Source organism: Solanum pennellii, chromosome 5 (assembly GCF_001406875.1).
Source record: "Solanum pennellii chromosome 5, SPENNV200".
NCBI lineage: Eukaryota > Viridiplantae > Streptophyta > Magnoliopsida > Solanales > Solanaceae > Solanum > Solanum pennellii.
In genome coordinates, this window is record NC_028641.1 from 77,367,987 (window position 1) to 77,381,148 (window position 13,162).

Here is a 13,162-nt window from a genome sequence, read left to right on the forward strand (position 1 = left end):
ACATAAACAAGTAAAATGAAGAATACATTCTTAATAAAAAAAAGTCAAATAATATGAAACCAAAAGAAATACAAAAAAATAAAATAAAATGCTATAACAAAGGTCATAGAATGAGTATTCAAAGTAATATGGTAACTTACTATATTGTTCTTTATAATATTATTTTTTTTATTAATAATCCGTGTTGTTAAATATATAATCACTAAATTTTTATTATGAACAAAATTTCAAAAATTATAATATTGTATATAATTTAAATCCTTATTATACATTTGTGCAAAATATTATTTTCACCAACTTTTCGATCATATAATAACACTTTATAAATTACGTTAAGATATCATTTTTATTTTTACGTGTGAGTTTATATAATTACAAAAAAGTATATAATTTATTTAAATATTATATTCATGTACCAAATTTAGAAATAAAACACAAAAGAAAGTACATATTTTGTAAAATTGTTATTACAAGAAATCCTCAAAATTCTTTAGCCTCTTTTCTTTCGCAAAATTTTCTTCAAAATCAAGTGAAAAAAACTGAAAAAAAATCCAAGAAAATTTCAGGGTTTTACACCCTTTACGATTGTTGATCATTATCCACAATGAGTCTTACGGAATTCGCTATGGTGAGGAATTTATGTTCTATTTAATATTGAAGTGTTTTTTTTTTTTTTGTAAATTCTAGGTTTGGGTGATGATAAGTGTGAGATTTGATGAAGTTCTTGAGTTTTATTTGCTTTGGATTTATAAATTGTTTGTCCAATTAGTTTGGAATGTACTCTTAGTTGATATTTGGAACTTTGATTGAAGTTTTGTGCAAAAAAGGGTGTTTGATGTAGGGTTTATTGTTGGTTCATGGTGTGGGGGGTGGGGGTTGATTTACCTGTAAAGATTATGTTTTTGCTTAGTATTATGTAGCTATAGGTAGTAATTGGGATTTAATTTTGAGTGAAATAGGAGAAATGTTGTATAAGAAGAAATGTTACAAGAGTAGCTCAATTTTGCTCAAGTATGAAAATTTTGACAGAAAGTTGTTGGACTATAGATTGTGATTGAAGAAGTTGGTTCGCGGGGAATGATTGACTAGTGATAATATGGTTTTGCTTAGTATTTTGTTGCAATAAGCTGTGATTAGTAGTTTAATTTTCAGTGAAATTGGAGAAAGTTGTTATGTGAGAAGAAAAAATTGATAAAAGGTTTCAAGAGTAGCTCAATTTTGCAAGTAAAGCCAACCCGATTAGTTTTGGGATTAAATCATAGTTGTACATAGATGATATTGGATTTATGGAACTTCGATGAAAGTTTTTACAGAAATGGGTTTATTATTGATTCAGGAGGGTTGATGACCTGTAAAAATATGTTCTTTGTTTAGGCAGTAGGAAGTGAGTGGTAGCTTAATTTTGAGTAAAATAAGAGAGTTGTTGTATAAAAAGAACTAACTGAAAAATGTTTAACGAGTAGGCCCAGTGTTGTAAAAAGCGCGCTTTGAGGCGATGCGATGCTCCTGCTCTTTTAGCTCCTGAGGCGAGGCGATATTGAAAAGGCGCTCGCTTCTACTGTAGAAGCGAGAAGCGCCAGAAAAGCAAAAGCGCGATAAAGCGCGCTTCTTATGAAAAAGCGCCAACTAGGTTTTTTTAAAAAGATCGTAAGTTTTTTTTTTTTTTAATTTCTGAAAGATACGCGACTTCACATACTCTTTCCATCTTTCGCAACTTCACTCACAGCTACGACTGCTTCTCTTCTTCACGACTAAGAAGCTGCGACTGCTTCTCTTCTTCAGACTCTTCTGCGATTTTTTTTTTCTATTTTTGGTTGGTTGCTGCCAAGCTGCTGTAAGTTTTTTCTTCTTCTTCTTCTCTTCTTTTCTACGAAGCTGCGGCGATCTGCTACTGCTTTTTTTTGGTTGCTGCTGGGTGTTTTTTTATATTTTTATTTCTGCATTTTGAAGAGTTTGAGGATCTTGTTGAAGAATAGGAGTTTGATTCTTTGTGATTTAATTATGTATTTGATTTTTTGTTTTATATGTTATGACTTATGAATATTATTGACTATCTATTTTCTTTTAATCTAAGAATATGTTATCTCTATTCAGTTATTTAATATTTTTTTATTTTTATACTAAATACCGCTTTATTTAAAAAAAAGCGCGCTTCGCGCTTCTCGCTTCTGTGAAGCGAGCCCTCGTCGCTTTTTTCCGCTTCTCGCTTCCCAAAACACTGTGAGTAGCTCAATTTTGCTCAAGTCTGAAACTTCTGACAGAAGTTGTTGGACTATACATTGTGATTATTTTTAATCATTAGGTTCACGTAAGGATGCTGGATTCTTGTCCTTTAGCCACTCCTCTTACTAGTGGTACCAAGCTTCCCAAGTGTAAGTGTGAGATTTAAAGAACTTCTTGAATTTCATTTGTTTTCAATTGGTTTGGAATGGACTTGTAGTTGATTATAGTTGATATTGGATTTTGGAACCTCGATGGAAGTTTTTACAGAAATAAGTGTTTGGTATAGGGTTTTCTTGATAGTGGGTGCTTGAATTACCTGTAAAGATTATGTTTTTACTTAGTATTTTGTTGCAACAGGCAGTAATAGTAGTTCCGTTTTGAGAAAAATCAGAGAAAGTCGTTGTATAACAAGGAATAAGTGAAAAAATGTTTCAAGAGTAGCTCAATTTTGCTGAAGTATGGAACTTTTGGCAGAAAGTTGTTGGTATCTATAGATTGTGATTTAATAAGTTGGTTCACGGGGAATGATCACAAGTAAAAATAAGTTTTGCTTAGTATTTTGTTGCAATAAGCCGTGATTGGTAGTTTAATTTTGAGTAAAATCAGGGAAAGTTGTTCTATGAGAAGAAACAAGTGATAAAATGTTTCAAGATTAACCCAATTTTATTGAAGTCTGAAACTTTTGACCAAAAGTTGTTGGAGCTACAGATTTTGATTTAAGAATCTAACTGGAACAGACTTGCTTTGTATTTTTGTTTTAATATTCAATTGATTATTTGTATTCATTAAGTTTGGGTGATGATAAGTGTGAGAATTAAAGACCTTTTAAAATTTTACAAATTATTTACCCTATTGAAATGTTCGAATGAAGTGAATGTATCATAAAGCCAACCCAAATACTGTAAACATTGCTTGGAGAGCATTTTCAACCTTATAATCTGATTTTGGCATACACGTGTATATTATTCTTTTTTTTGTCTAACAACCGTAATGTCTTTTCACCTTGTTTAGTTCAATAAATGAAGAAAAAGCTAATTAAATTGTTTAGTCGATTAGGACCAAATCATAAAGATTTAACACATTCAATCAGTCATGTTCGGGTGATTTAGTTGATAGCCTTGCCTTGATCATTTGATACAACAACAACATACCTAGTGTACTCCCATGATTGGGGTTTGGGAGAGTAGAGTATATGCATACCTTACACGTACCTTGGTAGGTGGAGAGACCGTTTCCAGTAGACCCTCTGCTCAAGGAAAAACAATTCAAGACAGATCAGAAAAAGAAATGACTAAGTGGAGAAGACATGACAAAATACTACAGAGAGCATGACAAAGCAGTCTGGAAAAGGGAGCATTAATTACAACAAAATACTACGACAATCGGAGTACAAGAAACAATGGATAGTAGCAGAAATCGAAGGACAAGAAACTACAAGAGTAATACTACGACTAACTAATATGTAAGGAAAAGTGAAACAATTTCAACTACCTATGAACCTTTTACCCTAAACCGTGTCCTCCATAACCTCCTATCTAATGTCATGTCCTCGATAATTTGAAACTATGCCATGCCCTATTTAATCACCTCTCCAATATTTCTTCGCCTACCTCTACCTCTCTGATCATTTGATATTTGCGGTAAATTAATTTTGTTTGATGATTAACTATCTTTTATTTAAATAATCAGTGTACTATTTTACTTTCTTATGCCTTTATGCAATCTTTATCCTTCCAATAATAAGTGTTGTTTTGGTTGGCTTGATTTTCTATTGACCCTTACATCGTGTTAATGCAGGTAGAGGAACTGGCCTTTCTTATCAAAGATAATCTTCCTTGCAAGCATCTTATCCTATCTATGGAGGAGACCCTAGTCAATTTCCTTCTCGATGATACCAGGTATTTTAGTGTGAAGAGTTGATCAGACTGGAGATTATGAAGATGCAGACTTATAATTGCCTGTGTTAATAGCAAACAATTTAACTTTTAGTTGTTTCCAGAGAACATTTATTTCATGACATCATCAGCAGTGAGAAAAATCATTTTTCACGTTTTGTTCGTTTGCTTTTTTACTTCTGCTTTCCTCTTTGACTCATACAATTGTGCCTCCATCTCCCTCAATATTTTTTCCTTTACACTTGTCATAATTTGTTATCTGATGTCCACAAGCCTCGACAATATTATAAGTTGCCATTTTTTTGAAAATGGTAACTTTCTATTATAAGTTGCCATTTTCCATCACAGCTTCAGCCTGTGTGGGTTCAAACTCTGTTAGTTAACTTATACTAGTTTATTTTCATTGTCTATCAGCAAACACTATCTGCGCCTCATTTATTGTGAAATTATCCCAATTGTTCTTGACATCTATCACTCGTAAACTGAATCCCTCTTTTTCAAAATGTACTTATCAATGTTTTTAATAGAATTTTGTATTTATCTATTGATTCAAAGGAGGAGGATAACAATGATATTCTGTGGATTTGACTTGAAATACCTTTTTCTCATTATACAATGTGAGAATGTTATTTTCCTGAGGGTACCAATCATAATAATATGGTACTTTTATGCAGTTCTGATGGAATCTTGGAGCTTGAACCAACAAATCCATATAACCGCCTTCTCTTACATCGTCTGGCTGATATTTTTGGGTAATTGCACTGAGAATGTTGATTGCTTTATATCATAGTGTACTTAACTCTTTGAGGTATTGACAAGTGTAACCTGTCTTGTTCTGGCAGGTTTTCTCATCAATCAGTTGGTGAAGGGGAAGAACGGCACTTGGTCTTGGAGCGTTGCTCAGATACATCAATGTATGTAAAAGAAAATTGCCTCTCCTTAACTCATTTGAATGTTTATACTGCAGTTCTATAACCTCTCTGAACACATCTTAATTAGAAATCCATGAGCATATATATATTCTGCCAGAGCATCTGTAGTGGCATGTTTGGTTGTTTGTGCAATTGTTGATATAATAGACCTTTTAGGTGAACATCGTTGCCTACAAAATTACGTTGTGAGAGTTGCTAGGGCTGATTCTAAGCTACTCCCTCCGTCCTAATTTAAGTGTCTTAGTTTGACTGAACTCCGAGTTAAAGAAATAAAGGAAGACTTTTGAATCTCGTGATCTAGAATTAAAGACGTGTGTAGTCCTTAAAAATTTGTGATCTTAAAATTTTCATGTAGAATGTTGGAATTGGAGAACTTCCTGAAAATCTATGTTGCTCGGACTCTTCAAAAGTGTCAACGGGTGCGTGTCAGATTCTTTATAACTAGTGTATTTTTGCAGAATTCGACACGGGTGTGGCATCGAAAGTGGAGTCCGCACAACTAAGCTGGAAATAGAAAAAAACATTCTTTTTGTGACTTACCAAAAAGGGAAGTAAGACAACAGAGGGATTAATTCTTTGGTTGAAAGACAAGGGAAGAGAGGTCTTTGGGAGTACTACTTGTATTGATTCCTGGATACTCTTTTTAGAATCGTAGCCTTGTTTAAGGATCATTCAGGTGCTCTCTGGAGCATCATAGGTGCAGGTGTGCAGCAATTTTTGTGTGCTTATACCTTGCAAGCTCGAAACATTTCTTTTAAGTTTTTGCTTATATACCTAGTTTTGTGACTGAACAATTCACACTTACTGTGAATGTTTTTATTTCATGAGTAGCTAAAATTCACAGTTTAGGATATCAACCACAGAACAAACTCTGTTAGGATTGTTGGAGCAAAAGTAACAGTAGTTTCATATCCTCTAAAGAGGGATTTTAGATTAGATTCTATGTGATTATGTCCTTGTCTTTTAATTAGAGATAGAATTTTAATTTTCACCGGAGTTAAGCTATTTCAGTAGTCCTTTTTCTTAACAGAACCCCTTACTGTGTTGTCATTGGTTAATGCTAATACTGTACAAATTGATCTCCTTATTTCTTCTCGGTCTCCTCCCTCGCCAACCCCCTCACCTTGTCTCTCTTACTCTGCTTTCTTCTCTCAACTTATGATCATTTTCCCTTCTCAAATATTTCCCTGTCATTTTCTATTTTTTGAGATGGATATTTCCCTGATAATTTCTCCTTCTCTTTCTGGTTCTTCATCAATCCATCTTCAAGACTCGTGTAGTCTTCGTTATTGGTAGAAATTGGAATAGTAAAAAATTGCATCTCCCAGATTTGAAACCTTCCGATGGACCCATGCAGTCACTTTCCTCATTTGGACTACCCATTCCAAGATTGTCTCTGCCTCTCCGGAGGACCCACACCGCTGGTTACATGCGCAAAATCTCCAATACTCTTATAGCCTCTCGACTTCAGCAGTGGAAACATAGTATAAACCATTTCAAGGCCCAAGAGTAGCAAATTTCACACCGCTGCAGCCATATAATATCTCATCTTGTTGGTAAGTAGGATGGACGAATCAAATACAACCTTCTTGCATTTAGCCTTTTCCCCTTCTTAAGTGACATGACGTGCTTGAAGTTCTGAACTCGAAGTGATTAAGTTTGTCATTGTTAGTTCCTTGTCTTCTAACATTTTTGGGAACTCAATTTGCAGACCTTCCATTCTCATTACTGATCTCCTTTGGCAGTATGACGAACTCCAATCTCCAAGGACTGTAGATGTGATATATAGAAGAAAAGAAAGTTCAGAAGGTATTGTTTCTTGTCTAGTGTATGAGGTGTTCTAAGATTTATGTATTCCGGAAATGGATTAGAATCACCTTACATATTTTACAACTTCCATAGTTGAGAATTTGAAAGGAGGGGAAAGTACAGGAACCAAGGACAATTCTTTTATATTACTGCATCCTCTAGATGCTTTCGATGAATAATATATCTGATTAAGTAAAAATCCTTTGAAGTAGGGAGAAAGCGCTGTCAGTGTCTGAAAAACGGGGAAAATATTCATGCAGTTTCATATGAAATCTAATTATTCTAATTTCCAAACAAGTTATCAAAAATCCGAATGTGATAGCAACAAAATAAGCATTGTTGTTGTTTTTCAGGGTCAAAGGTAGAAGACACACCAATACCAATCATTAACCTTTCGCTTGAGGAGAGGGAAGAAGCTTATATGGCTGCCCGGAAACGGATTTTTTCTGTTGATCAAGGCGAGACTAGACAATGTATGAAGGATAGACCTCAAAAAGATCCTACGGTTGCTCGTCGTATGATTGCACATGCACTTGGCCAAAGAACCAGGCCAGCTAACCTAGAGATCCAACATGCAAATGCTGAGCAGTGTGAAGAACAATCCAAGGATGTAAATATCCCGTATAAGGAAGAAGGACTGACAAATTTGGGCAAGCAGACTTGTACAGAGGTTAAAACTCCCCCTACAAAATATCCAGGTTCAGGTGGTAAGCCCAAAAACAACACATCAAATGGCAGTAGATCACCACATATGAAGAAGAACACACCTAAAAACATCGATGGAACAGGTTCATCGACACCAGTGAAAACAGACGTGAAGGTTCACAAAGATAGTATTCGTGAAGAACATATTGGTGCTGCTAAGAGAATATTTGCCAATGCTCTAGGATTTGCAAGAGAAGGGAATCTGAAATAAGGAACATAATGTATTCTTCTTGAAATGCTTGAAGACTAGCCCAGCCACACACAACCATAGAAGTAAACGAATGATCTCGAGCACTTTATGATTCTCTTGTGAAATCTGTGCCCACGAGGAAACTGAACGGTTGTAATTTTGTACCAGCCCTTTGATAGCTGCATCGTATAAGTACAGCAAGGAACTGTTGGAATATAGAATTGAAAGCTACTGAATCCAAGTTATCGACAAGCTTGAGGTTGTAAAGTTTGTCACACTGGCCTAGTTTGTCTGCATCATCCTCTGTAGCCAGGGGCGGAGCTACTGTAACCCACTGGCTTTTCCGTATATTCATATTAAAATATCAAATAAAACGTAGATATAAATTTCTTGCGAATCATCTAGCATGAGGAGGGCTCCAAGCACCCAGCGAAGTCTTTAAAAGTACGTTTCCTGTCGCAACTAAAACCAATATCAGTCGCTGCTAAAACCTATAAACATCGCTGACTGTATTAGTGGCAACTAAGCTCGTCGCTAAAACCTATCAATTCATCAGTAAAAGTACTTTTAGTGGCAATCACAGTCGCCGCTAAACCTAAGAATGTCGTCGCTAAAAGTACTTTTAGTAGCAATCACAGTCGCCGCTAAAACCTACGAATGTTGTCGCTAAAACTACTTTTAGTAGCAACAAAAGTCGCCGGTAAAACCTATGGATGTCGTCGCTAAAGTAGTTTTAATAGCAACTTAACTCGCCGCTAATCCTATGAAGGTCGTCGCTAAAAGTAATTTTAGTGACAACTATAGTCGCCGCTAAAACCTATGAATATCGTCGCTAAAAGTAATTTTAGTGACAACTAAAGTCGCCGCTAAAACTTATAAACGTCGTCGCCAAAAGTTCTTTTAGCGACAACTGGAGTCGCCGCTAAAACCTGTAAAGGTCGTCGCTAAAAGATCTTTAGCGACAACTAGAGTCGCCGCTATAACTTATGAAGGTCGTCCTAAAAGTATTTTTAGCGACAACTGCAGTCGCCGCTAAAACCTGTAAAGGTCGTCGCTAAAAGATCTTTCGACAACTAGAGTCGCCGCTATAACTTATGAAGGTCGTCGCTAAAAGTATTTTAAGCGATAACTGCAGTCGCCGCTAAAACTTATGAAGGTCGTCGCTAAAAGTATTTTTAGCGACAACTGCAGTCGCCGCTAAAGCCTATGAAGGTCGTCGCTAAAAGTATTTTTAGCGACAACTGCAGTCGCGCTAAAACATATGAAGGTCGTCGCTAAAAGTATTTTTAGCGACAATTGCAGTCGCCGCTAAAACTTATGAAGGTCGTCGCTAAAAGTATTTTTAGCGACAACTGCAGTCGCGCTAAAACCTATGAAGGTCGTCGCTAAAAGTATTTTTAGCGCCAACTGCAGTCGCCGCTAAAACATATGAAGGTCGTCGCTAAAAGTATTTTTAGCGACAACTGCAGTCGCCGCTAAAACATATGAAAGTCGTCGCTAAAAGTATATTTGGCGACAACTAGAGTCGCCGCTAAAACTTATGAAGGTTAAAAGTATTTTTAGCGACAACTGCGTTCGCCGCTAAAACCTGTGAAGGTCGTCGCTAAAAGTATTTTTAGCGACAACTGCAGTCGCCGCAAACCTATGAACGTCGTCGCTAAAAGTATTTTTAGCGACAACTACAGTCGCCGCTAAAACCTATGAACGTCGTCGCCAAAAGTATTTTGACGACAACTAGAGTCGCCGCTAAAACCTATGAGTGTTGTCGCTAAAAGTATTTTTAGAGACAACTGTGGTCGCCACTAAAACTATGAAGGTTGTCGCTAAAAGCAGTTTTCGTAGCAACTAAAGTCGCCGCTAAAACATATGAATATTGTCGTTAAAAGTACTTTCCGGTGGCAACTAAAGTCGCCGCTAAAACATATGAATTTCGTCGCTAAAAGTGCTTTTAGTAGCATCTAAAAGTACTTTTCGTATCAACTAAATTCGCCGCTAAAACATATGATTATCGTCGCTAAAAATACTTTTAGACCTGAATGTGGTCGCGAAAAGTAGTTGTAGTGGCACCTAAAGTCGCCGCTAAAACCTATGAATGTCGTCGCAGAACTTTTAATGGGAAGTCGCCGCCAAAACTTATGAACGTCGTTGCTAAAAATACTTTTAGTGGCATTTAAAGTCGCCGCTAAACATAGAATGTCGTCAAAGTACTTTTAGTTGCAAGTAAAGTCGTCGCTAAAATCTATGAATATCGTCACTAAAAGTACTTTTTTATGGCAAGTAAAGTCGCGGCTAAAGGTATGCTTTTTGTAGATACTATATAAGACTAATCCTAACACAAATTTCCTTTATTATAATTCAGAAATAAAATCTAAAATATTTTCTAAAATTGAAAATTTCAAAATATTGAATAAAAAAATTAAATCTATACGCCACTTTAGTATTAAAGTTTGTTACTACTACTTCCCATGTCCCTAATTAATTATCCATTTTAAATATACTTATTATAAAAATAATTATTGACATAGAAAGTTTACCATTTTATCCTATGAAGTAGATGGATTAAAAATTTAAAATTTTCTAAAAATTGTACCTTTTTAAAAGTAATTAATTGATGGTATAATATGTAAAATTAATGGCGTGGTTTATAGAACACCACAAGGTTTAATGTGGTCTTAAATTAAAGCTTTCGGCAGATAAACATACTTATTTTGCAGTTAATGTTGTACCACTAAAAGTTTCGTGGAATAGTACGTATTCCTTCATTTTAATCATAAAATAACTTGGATCAGTGAACACATAGTAAGTAACTTCACATTTAATAAAAAAAAACATTTTTATCCTTCAAAATAAAATTTATCTGTGTGAATTAAAATTTTCAATACAAACTTAGTTTAGTTGGATTATAAAGATACAGTTTCACTTTCGAAATGGAACCTTTTTTGGTATAAGTCTGTATTAGTCTGACTACGAAATAAATATCAAATATCGAATTAAAATATTTCTTTAAAAAGTATTTTTTTGTATTAACTAAACAATAATTGGTGGTCCAAAAAAGAGAGTTGGATTTTATCAATTTGCATTAGTTCTTGTGAAAATTGTCCTCTTAATATGGCCATCTAAGTAGGGCAAAATCTTCAAATAAGTCATAATTAATTTGTCACATTTCATTGACCATCTTTAATCTTATCAATACAAATGCTTACCTAATATTTTCTCCGTCTCAAATTATCTATTCCGATATTTAAAAGATCAAGACAATTAATTATTTTTAGTTTCCTCTTCTTAGTATTTATTCTTGACAGTTACAAAAATCTGATCATGAATAGAAATGTTTCATAAAGGGTGATATATCTTAAGGCATATATAAGGGTAAATTAGTAAAATAAAATTTCATTCTAATAACTATATTTTTAGACGACGTGTAAAAGAGAAATAAGACATATAATTCGAGACAGGAAAGTAATATTAGGGAATGTCAACCTAGTCTTGGGATGATGAATCTACTTTTTCAATTTTCTACTCACATTATAATTAGTTTTGAGAAAAAATAAATCACATTGTAATTACATGTTTAAACTTGGGATTAATGAAAATAAATGAGATTATCTGAAAAATTTGGTAGTTGATCTAAATATAAGTTGACTTGGAGTTTGTGTTCCCATTACACATTCATAACACCACTACTAGGTCAACTTCTTTTGAGGTTGAATTCTTGTTATAGTACTTATTTCCTAAATACTATATATATTGTTTAGTTGTCAAATTCACAGAAGATTGCGATAAAGTAAAAATTTTTTTTTTTTATTTTTAATTAGATATTTTAAATTTGAATACGTTGTTTAGTTGGTGTGCCATAGTCAATGAATTCTTTGTGATAGGTGATTCCGACTTGTTTTTGATCAAAAATTTTCATGGACGTCCCTTACGACCTTATTAATGGCCTGAGTTGGTCTCGAGGGGCAAACAAACACATTTTAAAGTTGAAACAAACACATTTTATAGTCCATGAATTTTTGGTGAAATGTGATCCAAACTTTTTTTTGGATGAAATTTTTAATAGATGTCTGTTATGACCTTATTAATGACATGAGTTGGTCCCGAGGGGCAAGCAGACACATTTTCAAGTTCAAACAAGTCCTAATGTGAAAAAAACCAAATTTACCAATTTTCATATGCTATAGTCCATGAATTTTAGGTGATATATGATCTAACTTGTTTTCGGCCGAAATTTTCATGGGCGTCTATTAAAACCTTATTAATGGCGTGAGTTGGTACCGAGGGGAAAACAGACACATTTTCAAGTTCAAACGAGCTTCAATGCGGGGAAAACCAAATTTACTTATTTTCTTGTGCTATAATCCATGAATTTTTGGTTATACATAATCCCGACTTGTTTTTGGCCGAATATTCTCATGAACGTTCATTACAACCTTATTAATGACGTGAGTTGGTCTCGAGGGGACATACAAATGCATTTTCAAGTTCAAACGAACCCAAATGCGAGAAAAATTAAATTTATCGATTTTCGCACGCTATAGTCCATAGATTTTTTGTGATATGTGATCCCGACTTATTTTTGGAAAAATATTTCATGGACGTTTGTTACAACCTTATTAATGCGTGATTTGGTCACATGGGGCAAACACACGCATTTTCAAGTTCAAATTTGGTTCGTAAATGCAAAAATATTCCTTAAAATAATGGGAATATACACAATGTTTCCCCAACTCAATACGAGGTCCTAATAATGTTTTTAGAAGAAAAACATTGGGTGATCTAAGATTCCAGATCTATGAATTAATACACACATAAAAAAATAAAAAAGTCAATTAATTCTTAAAAGTTGGCTCGTGTATGCGAAAATATACCTAAAAAATAGTGTGACTATACGTAATGCTTCCCGAAATTATTACGGAGGTCCTCATAAATTTTTTTAGGAACTTCTTTTAGGTGCTCTAAGGCACTAGATCCGTGGACTAATACACATGGAAAAACAAGAAAGCCGTGTAATTTCTATAAGTTTGCTCGTAAATGTGAAAATTATTCCTCAAAAATGGTGTGACTATACGTAATGCTTCTCCAACTGATTACGGAGGTCTTCATGAAGTTTTTTCAAAAAATTTTTTTTAGGTGCTCCCAGGCGCCAGATTAGTGGACTAATACACACGAAAAACCAAGAAAATCAGCTACTTTCTAAAAGTTAGCTCGTAAATGCGACAAAATTCCCTAAAAAATCGTGTGACTATACGTAATGCTTCTCTCACTGATTACGGAGGTCCTCGTGAAGTTTTTTCAGGAAAAATTTTTTAAGTTCTCCCAGGCGCCAGATTAGTGGACTAATACACACGAAAAACCAAGAAAATCAGCTACTTTCTAAAAGTTAGCTCGTAAATGCGACAAAATTCCCT

At 34.5% G+C, this 13,162-nt stretch overlaps 1 protein-coding gene across 1 annotated transcript; it reads left to right on the forward strand.

The window, feature by feature from the left end:
* The first annotated feature begins 442 nt into the window (after window positions 1–442).
* LOC107018775 lies at window positions 443–8,151 on the forward strand. The gene is made up of 6 exons (XM_015219342.2): window positions 443–628; window positions 4,021–4,121; window positions 4,793–4,870; window positions 4,961–5,032; window positions 6,762–6,859; window positions 7,213–8,151. The coding sequence occupies exons 1-6, from the start codon at window positions 605–607 to the stop codon at window positions 7,773–7,775; spliced, it is 936 nt and encodes a 311-aa protein (XP_015074828.1). The 5' UTR covers window positions 443–604; the 3' UTR covers window positions 7,776–8,151.
* Window positions 8,152–13,162: the final 5,011 nt, after the last annotated feature.